The following is a 10,000-nucleotide window of genomic DNA, read 5'->3' on the forward strand; positions in this document are numbered from 1 at the left end:
GTGTGTGTGTGTGTGTGTGTGTGTGTGGCTCAGCAGCTGCGCAAAGCTTTCCTGTTCACATCAGCCCAAGTTAAACTTACTGCCACCTGTTTTTCACTCTGATGTGCGCGGATATAGCATCTGTATTTGCGCGTGCGTGTGCGTGTAGGGGGATGCTGAGGAGGCTGAACGGGTCAGGCGCAGCCATGTACTCCTCTCACGATGCTTATCAGAGATATCGACATCCGGCTCATCCGCCCCCACACCTGAGACCCCCACCCCACCTCAATGTGTCCGGGATGGAAACGCGCGCGCGCGGGGCTTAATTATCCGTCGATCCGCGGAGATGAGTCTGGGTGCAATTTGTGGTTAATTGCGAAAGAAAACCTGCCGGGACTGTCCAATCATACTTAACCCGCGCGGCCGCAACTCCCGCAGCCTCGCGGAAACGCAGATTGATTTTTTCCCTCTTTGGCAGAATGGCGCGCGCCTCAGATCGATCTGTGATTGATAGATCTGCTGGTCTGTGGTGTCAGAGGCCTTAAAGGAGATAAGTGGACATAAAAAGCTGTTTTTGATACAGTTAAAAGCACAAAAAGTGGTTTTATTCTGAAGATTTTAGAGGTTTTAACTCTGTTAAAAGTTGGATCAATGATTTATTCTTATTTCTAAACATAATTTATATTTGTTAGGAATCTTTCTGTTTATCTGTCTTTTTTTAATTGTGTTTTATTATTATGGAGGAAAAGCAAAAAGCACTATAGGAACACATTTATAAGTCTTATTATGAAAGGGGTTCCGTCGGCACTAAAATTTAGTCCAAATTTTGTAAATTTATTGCAGTTGGGCGTAAAATTATTGTTTTTTCTTCTTGAGATGAAATCTGAATCCAGATAAACATTTTAGGTTTCTTCCTGGTTCCAAATAAACTTTATTTTAGTGTCTCCGAGACTTTGGGGCTCTCGCGCCTCCGCTCCCGCTGTGCAGTGGCGTTTGCTCGGTCACTAGAGGGGGAATCTCCCTCACCTGTCCTCCCTGTGCGTCTCCTCCTCTTCACTTCGGCTCCGCTCGGCTCTCCTCGACCGGACCGAGTTGGACCATAGTATCCTCGGCCGTGGTCTGCTCCCATTGGCCCGTCACACCTCTGAGTGGGAGGGTCGGGTGTGCGGGGAAGGGGCGGTACTCGTTTATAAGTGGCTGCGTTCCTGCGCCTCTCTGACACTCCGTGGTTTCCTCCGTTCGGCTCTTAGAGGAATTCAGAGGCAGTCGGAGACAACGGAGCGGAATTTCTCACATGCATAAAATTATACCCACAACACGAAAGGTCAGCCGCGCGACCCGGAGAGGTGGGGACACAGGAGCCATCTGGACTGACAGCAGGGACACGCCGCTGCGTCTCCAGGGGGGAGCTGAACTTTGACGCTTCTTCTCAAACTCTCCAGAACTTTGACAACATTATCTCACCTGCGAGCCCGGTTTGGGATTCTGGAACTTTTGGCGCATCTTTTACGCACGCTTGCGCACCGCACAGTGTGGCTGTGAGAAACTTTTCCTCTCGGGCCATGCTGCGGTGAAGTTTGAAGCTGCAGAAGGCGAAGGGGGATGCTGGGAGAATTCCTAAGGAATCACGCGGAGGAGAGAAAAACCCAAAAGTTGGGAGGACTGTAAATCAGAGAGGCGCGCGCGCGGCGGGGTGACGCGAGGACACGACAGGTCGGTGTCTCCAAATTCACCGGGCTCGAGTTTCCGCCGCTCCGGGGTCTCCTGGTATTCTGGCGTCCATCTGACCTGAGAGGAGTTGTCAACAGGAGCAGCGCGCGGAGCGGAGCTGGCAGGTGGACAAGTTCATCTACATGCAGACGTATATTCTCCCACTATAAATAGAAGTCTGAGGAACAAGCAGCCTTAAGAAGTTCCTCCTCCCAGCAGCAGCAGCAGCCCCGCGCACCGGGCGTGTGCGTGTGCCTATATATACACCATACAGGCTTTTATTCAGCTCCGCAACCTGTTTCCGAGAGGGCTGCCCGCCGTCGGTTTGGCTGTGAGGGCAGGAGTCGTCGCATGGACTGACATGGCCACCGACCTCGCCATGAGCGCAGAGCTGCCCAACAGCCCTCTGGCCATCGAGTACGTCAACGACTTCGACCTGATGAAGTTTGAGGTGAAGAAGGAGCCGCTGGAGGCCGAGCGCTTCTGCCACCGCCTCCCGTCCGGCTCCCTGTCCTCCACCCCCCTCAGCACACCTTGTTCCTCCGTGCCTTCATCGCCCAGCTTCTGCGCTCCGAGCCCGGGGGCGCAGCCGAACCAGGGCCTCCCGAACGGGGTGAACGGCAGCGGCAATAGCAACAACAGCAGCGGCCCAAACAATCACAACAACGGGGGCAAGCCTCAGCTGGAGGACCTGTACTGGATCCCCAGCTACCAGCACCACATCAACCCGGAGGCGCTCAACCTGACCCCGGAGGACGCGGTGGAGGCCCTGATCGGCAACGCGCACCACCATCACCACCACCACCAGGCCTACGACGGCTTCCGCGGGCAGCAGTACGTCGGGGAGGACCTGTCCACGGCCTCGACCGCCCACCACCACCAGGCTCACCACCACCACCATCACCACCACCACGGCCACCACGCGCGCCTGGAGGACCGCTTCTCTGACGAGCAGCTGGTCAGCATGACGGTGCGGGAGTTGAACCGGCAGCTGCGGGGCTTCAGCAAGGAGGAGGTGATCCGCCTGAAGCAGAAGAGGCGCACCCTGAAGAACCGCGGCTACGCGCAGTCCTGCCGCTTCAAGCGCGTGCAGCAGAGGCACATGCTGGAGACGGAGAAGTGCACCCTGCAGAACCAGGTGGAGCAGCTGAAGCAGGACGTGGCGCGCCTCGCCAAGGAGCGGGATCTGTACAAGGAGAAGTACGAGAAGCTGGCGAGCCGGACCTACAACACCGGCGGGCCGGCGAGCACGAGGGATCCGTCCGGGAAGCAGAACGACTTCTTCATGTGAGACACTCCCGGGACGGGAGCAGAACTCTGGGCCCCTGTCCGGTTCCGACCCAAACACTCCTCCTCCTCTTTGTTTACAGTTTATTTTTGAACAGAAAACAAACATTAAAGCTTAATTGGGGGGGGATTCAGAAGTCTTACGGGGGGGGGGGGGGGGTGTTGAGTCAGAATGTGTGTTTTTATACAGACTGAAGCGAAAGGCCGCCTCTTCTCACAAACTCCCAGAACTCTACAGGAGGAGGCCCGCTGCTGCACCTCCTCCACCCTGCATGCAGGACATGTACGGTACCTCCAGTCAAAGCATGAGCCATGGTTCTCCTCCTCTTGCTCCCCCTCCATCCCCTGTCACCAGTAGGACCTGGGTATGCGTAAAAGCCACAACAATTCCTCCTCCTCACCTCTCCGCCCCCCGGAGAGGCGCAAAGACTGAAAACAATCTGCTCTGGATGCGTCCCTATCTGCTATTTTCAATCAATTCTTCTATTGTTTTAAAAAAAAAAGAACAAAAAGAGAAGAGCTGAGCCAGATCTGACTGTCTATTCCCACCTGTAAATATGACGTGGAGAAACTCACATGTGACACCTGCGGTTTTCTCTCTTTTTAAGGATTTTGTTGCTTGGATTATTCGAAATGTCTTAATTCAAAATGTTTGTATGTTACAGCATGCAAATCGTCTATCGTACGCGCCCCTCACACACACACACACCTGAACATGTGTGACGTCAGAAGCCTTTACTGCACTGAGATCCACCTGGACTAACGTTTGGGTTCTGATGTGAATTAGATGGACTGGAAGGACAAACGACTGCTGCTAAAACTATGCACCAATCAGACGATTTAAAAGACTTAATCATTTATTTTATTTGTTCTTTTTTAAATTTAATGAATTGCTGACGCTGTTTCCGGGCCTGCAGCCCGCAGTCTTAACCCATCAGATGGATGTTTGGTGTTTGATGGACTTTGCCTGTGATGAAGATGACTGTTCTTCATCTTCCTGTCAACAGCGAGCTCGTGCGTTTCGTGCTGCCGAGATAAATGTGCAATATTGTGCAGAAGCGTCCGGTTCCACCTGTTGGATGGACAGACCTGCAGAATAACAATAACAGTAATAAACAGCGAGTTTTGGATCGGAACCATTGCAATGAACAAGAATCACCAAATAAATGCAAACGTGATTAAAACAGGTCAACTAAACGAGTGCAACCAAGTTTAGTTCAGTAATAAAAACATTAGAAGGATGTTCGTTTGTATTTTGGTGCCGTCTGAGAGCAACATCTGGAGGGGCGGGGTCTTCTGCACAGTGCTGATGTGTATCTGTACATAACATTTCTATATTTATCCGATCAGCGTGTCAGCAAGTGGAAACCTGCACATGGAAAGTTGTTGAAACTCTTGTTTTCATAATGTTTAATAAAATTTCTGTCCCAACCTGTCGCTGCCTGCAGTCTGTGTCCCAGCGCGCGGCCCGGATTATTCCTAAATTAGGATTAAGGAGAAATGATTTTAATCCAACAGTGATTTCAATAATCCAAGAGGAATTATTTTAGGCCTTCTGATCGGAACAGCTGATTAAAACGAAACAAATAAAAAAAATTGATATTTGGATTCTGTACATGAATGATTAATTTTATTTTCTAGTCCAAAAAGGTTCGAGTGAAGGCAGCGGGACTTGTTTGGTGTCCAGTCGCCTACAACCTTTCTGGATTAGCAGCACATGGATGACCGACAATCTTGACCCAGTAATGAGATTTATGTGATTTTAATTATTCATATATTTTATTTTATTACTTCAATAAAATGTTGAGGAAGGTTTTGTTGTTGTACGCTTTAGGATTTAAATAAAGAGTTTTACTTACAGGCCGAAGAGCACAAATCTAAATTATTATTATTATTGTTATTATTATTATTATTATTATTATATTTTTTTTGTATATTTGTATGCTTTCACTGAAGTGCCAGAATCAATCCATGCTTCTAAGGCAGTTTCAGGGTTAGTTTATTATTATTATTATTATTATTATTATTATTGTTGTTGTTGTTGTTGTTGTTATTATTATTATTATTCCGATCAGTGCGCTTTTTGTGTCTGAGGTTTTCATCCGTTTCTTCTCCGTCTTTCAGAGCCGTTCGGTTCTGCTCCGCTGTCGGACGGTACCGGAGCATCCCGCCGCGGGCCGCGCTGCCCTGTGGACCCGCATGCTGTTCAGAGACGCTTGCGATCCGCTGCATCACACACACACACCTGGTGTGTGTGTGAGAGAGAAACAGGTTGAGGACCACTAGAGGACAGAGACCTCCACCACCCTGCCCCGGCTACGGCCGCTTCTCTGCGGGCCTCGCGCGCCTCGTCGAACGGTGATGGATGGATGAATGCCGGCCGCTCTCCTCCTCCGGACAGACGAGGTGAGCATCCCGCGTGTCCGCGGGGTTCGATGACACTTTCCATGTTCGTAACGGGTGGGCTGCTGTGTGCGCGCGCTCGTGCACTCGCTCAGGTGTAGTGTGCGCGCGAGAGCAGCGCGGGTTGAGATAGATGCCAACGCTGTTGGTGTTGGAGTGACACCGCCGTCTCGGGCTTCAGGCACTGATCATATCGTGCGTGCGCGCGCGCGCGTGGCTGCAGTCATATTCTATTTGTTTTAATTGTCAATATTAACGTTTTGTTTTGTCTGAAGGGATTTTTGTCCCTGCAGCAGCTCCTCTGATTTGTTAGTGAGTGTAAATTTTGTTTTTGTGTTTGAGTTTTAACTTAGAAAAAAAACAGAAAGGTGTTTAGTTTTAAGGTTTAACGATTTAATTCCTCGTTTCTGAGCGCATGAACATGATTTATATGAAACATGTCCCTCTCACATTCTCTTTCAGACCCGTTTCCAAACACGGAAGCCGTCAGTTTCTTATTAATTCCCTAAAATCGCTCCGTTTGCACTCCTCTTCATCACACTCTGATTTCAGCCTACAGTGCATGTGTCGGTCTCATCTCTGCTCTCCAACTCTCTAAATGAACTAATTTGCTGAGTCTCTTTATGGGAGGAACATTCAGTTTTCAGCACAGTTCAAATTTTAATTTTCTCTTAATATCTCTCCTCCTCCTCCTCCTCGGTCCTCTCGGCCCTTTTTCGGCTTCTCCATCACCCTCCTCCTCCTCCTGCTGCTGCTGACTCAGAGGAAACGTTGAGCTGTGTGACAGCCGTCACCTCTCTGAGAGGCTGTGTGTGTGTGTGTTGGAGCAGGATGTGGTGGTATGAAGTGGGCTGAGGGGGCTGGCATGTCCTGGGTGTGGGTGTGTGCGCGTGCACAGAGAGAGAGAGAGATCACCAGGACTACACTGAGGGCTTTTCTTTCTGTAAATCACGCCGGAGTCTATCTGAGCTCAAACAAAGCGAAGAGAAGGATGGAGAGAAACAGAGATGGAAAGAAGAGGAGGAGGGGGATTTGTGGTGTGTCTCTGGCGTCTGGAGCTGCTGCTGCTGCGATTCGACACAGTCAGCGTCTCTTCGGCTCAGCTTACCTACAGTGTACCTACACACACACACACACACACACACACACACACACACACACACACATACACCATAAACAGAGTGCAGACAAACACTGGAGCAGCTGATGGGTTCACATCCTTTTAATAAGACTGATCATGACCTCCATCCCCTCCTCCGGTGGTCGTGTCCGCCCGGACGAGGCTTACCGGAGACACTCGTCTCTGTGATCTTAAACCTTTTTACAGATTTGGTCATAAAAGTTTGTTTGGAGATTTAGGAATAAGATTGCTGTCGTTCTAAGATCAAAAAATTTAAGCTGAATATGATTCAGAAAGTTTGCAAAGTTTAAATTTCAGGGAACATGCTGCCTTCTTAACACACACACACACACACACACACACACACACACACACACACACACACACACACACACACACACACACACACACGCACACACTGTGCTTTTTCAGATTTTAGTTACAGACTCTTAAAGCCTCGTCTCTGTCAGTGCGCCCCAGGGCAGCTGTGGCTACATCGTAGCTCATCACCACCAGGGTGTGAATGTGTGTGTGAATGGGTGAATGATGCACTGTGGTGTAAAGCGCTTTGGAGTCCTTACTCTGAGAGGCGGTACACAAGTGCGGCTCATTCATCATTTAAATGGAATGAAACTAAACACAAAAGCTTTAAAATCACTGATGCAATCATAACCCTCACTGAGGGTTTTAACTGCAGCGAATCAGCAGCTTTTAGACTCTGGAACTCTCTCCCCCTGAGCCTGAGATCAGTGGACTCAGAGGTCTCCTTTAAAAAGCAGCTGAAGACTCACTTGTTCAAGCTGGCTTTTGTATGACCTTCTTCACCTCTCTCTCTTTATTCTGCTCTCCCCACCTATTCCACCTTCCTCAGGATCCACTGGTTTCCCTTTCCTGTTCACTCTCTCTCTTTCTTAACATTTTTAGTTTTTGTGAAGCGCCTCGTGAGTTTTGTCTTGAGCGGCACTATAGAAGAGATCTTTTCTTCTTCTATCAGACGTCTCATCTGCAGGGATGCCGTTTTCCTGCTGAAACTAAAGTTTTGCCTCTTTCTTCTGATTGATTTGACTTCTACCAACAGCAAAGGTGAAGAACTGTGAGTGTGAGATAGTTGATCAGATGTGGGTCATCGTTGTTCTAATCGGACTGTCAGACTGACGAGTTGAAAGGGTTAACGTGGTTCTGCACGGTCCTAATGCAGCCGGCGGACGCTTCTGCTAACGAGCAGAAAGGTTTAGATGGAAAAACAAAAATTACACGGAGGCAGATGTGGATCTGGCAGCCACTGACGTAGCCAGTTCTCCCACTTTTAAAACGATTCAGGTGTGTAATTTTCATCACTTCAAACGTGAAAGACGGAAAGTTCCACTAAATCACGTATTTGTTTAAAGTGGCAATGTGAGTTTTTGCCTTTAATCTCTGGAAATATCGTTGAATGTTGCTGAAAATAAATAAAATAATGTCCGGTCATGGAAAATACGTATTAGCAGCTTTATAACATGGAACTATAAAATCACAAGTGTAATAAGGTGTTTTATTACAGTTATGAAGAAAACATTCAGGTGGTAAGAAACATGAATTTACTGTAAACAACAGCGAAGCCGTCGTAACACGCTGCCGTGGGAATATTCCACGAGGAAGCACGTATGGTCAGAACACCGGAGGGGAACCAGCTTTACTGGAGAGGCCGGTTTTCTAATGTGCATGTAAACTAGGATGAAGACTTCCTGTTTGTTACAGTGAGATGGACCTGGATCGACTCAGATGTTGGTCAGTGCTCATGTTACCGCACTGGCAGATGGAAGGAGGTTGTTGCCCAAAAACTCATGATAGATGGCCTCATCTTCCTTCTTTAATGCCCCAAAACATGACATTTCCACCCCCATGCTTTATAGTAGGTATGGTGTTCTTGGGATGAAACTCAGCCTTCCTCTCCCTCCAAACACGGCAAACGGGGTCTCATTCGACCACGTGATCATCGAGATGGATATGTGGTGTCTTGAACAGGGATGCCTTTGGCACACTATAGGATTTAAATCAATTATGATGCAACATGTTACTAATAATAGCCGTTGTTACTGCGGTCCCAGCTCTCTTCAGGTCGTTGACCAGTCCCCCCGTGTAGTTCTGGGCCGTTTCCTCACTGTTCTCAAGATCATTTGTTCCTCACAAGGTGGGATCTTGCATGGGCTCCCATGTGGAGGAAGGTGGTCAGTGATCTCTCCTTTCTAACGGCTGATCTGCTCTCACCAAGCTGCTTGCATTTTGTAGATTGGTTCTTCTTGTGCAGGTTGTCCCTGGTGTCCTTAGACAGCTCTCGGGTCTTGGTCGTGGTGGAGTCTGACTGTTTGAAGGTGTGGACAGGGGTCATTTACATCGATAAGAAGTTCAAACAGGTGCCATCAATAAAATACAGAATGAGGATACACTGTAATAAATTGTAGGCCAGAATAACTTAAAAACGAAAGTTCAACAGCTGCCTTAAAAACTCGAGTCACGTCAACTTAAATGAACACGTTCTTTCAACTCTATTTGTCAAGTTGTACAAATATCATAAATAATAACTACGCTTGGTGTGAATATTATATTGTGAGTCGAAACAACAAATCTTGTTAGATTACAAAGTGGAAAAATCATTTTGTCTTGTTAAACGTACACACAAGTCTTCATTATGTTAACTTATAAATTTGAGTTAGACATGTATGGTTGTCCATTCAAATGAAAAGGTTTTGTTAACCAAACAAATGGATTAATAGTTTGAACTCTTGTTATCTAAACAGCAGCATAACGGGGAAGCAGGAAGCTAACAACGCTGAAAAATGCTAGCTAACTCACGCCTCACACAACACAAGGAGCTGAGTCCTGGGCATTTAGCGAGAACTACAACTTTATTTAGTGCAGTGGAGCGAAACGGCACAACGTTCTTATTCCTACGACCGCCCTCCGTTCTTTCGGTGCCAACACGACAACAACAAATAACTCCACCTTTGGAACACTAAACAAAACAAAAACTAAGAACAAGAAAAACACCCACAATAAATGTGCATAAACACCTCAAAGTAGAACAAAATAACTAAGAACATGACTACCCACAATGCACCTCACCCACTGCAGCTTTCGCGGAGGGCAGAACCACTTTTTTAATCTATAAATTGCAGTTTTAAGTTGACTGAACGCACGGGAATGAGGAAAATTTTATCATTTGTTGAAATAACAAGAAATTTTAAGTTTACAATATCAAAACACACAAAATTGAGTTTAACAATTAAAACTTAACAGGGAGACTTAAGTGAAATAGGAAAAATAAATTGAAACTACTTTTTGAGGCTGTCTTTTTTACAGTGTAGAAGAGCTTCTTGAAGAGGACGTCTTTCTTTGACGGCCAGATTTCTTGCTTGTCTCTAGCTGCTAACGCTTATTTTCTGTATTAGTATAAAATAAATGTATTTAAAAATGATAAAATGTGATTCTGTGGATTGTTTTACTTCGGTTAAATGACTGACT

The 10,000-nt window shown here is 47.2% G+C and overlaps 1 protein-coding gene and 1 long non-coding RNA gene across 2 annotated transcripts in view; both read left to right on the plus strand.

The window, feature by feature from the left end:
- Nucleotides 1-10,000, plus strand: part of LOC139071591 (uncharacterized) — a 36,573-nt gene that overhangs the window by 4,979 nt on the left and 21,594 nt on the right. Inside the window, exons 4-5 of the long non-coding RNA XR_011521436.1 lie at nt 4,618-4,718; nt 5,101-5,382. This is a non-coding gene — a long non-coding RNA (uncharacterized lncRNA). The remainder of the gene's footprint in view (nt 1-4,617; nt 4,719-5,100; nt 5,383-10,000) is intronic.
- Nucleotides 1,059-4,407, plus strand: mafaa (MAF bZIP transcription factor Aa). The gene has a single exon (XM_015971223.3). It carries the CDS (start codon nt 2,051-2,053, stop codon nt 2,978-2,980), a length of 930 nt encoding a protein of 309 aa, XP_015826709.3. The 5' UTR covers nt 1,059-2,050; the 3' UTR covers nt 2,981-4,407.

This window comes from Nothobranchius furzeri, chromosome 8 (assembly GCF_043380555.1).
Source record: "Nothobranchius furzeri strain GRZ-AD chromosome 8, NfurGRZ-RIMD1, whole genome shotgun sequence".
Lineage (NCBI taxonomy): Eukaryota > Metazoa > Chordata > Actinopteri > Cyprinodontiformes > Nothobranchiidae > Nothobranchius > Nothobranchius furzeri.

What these genes read in the sequence shown, in the direction of transcription:
- mafaa (XM_015971223.3), top strand. Translation starts at nt 2,051, where the DNA reads ATGGCCACCGACCTCGCCATGAGCGCAGAGCTGCCCAACAGCCCTCTG.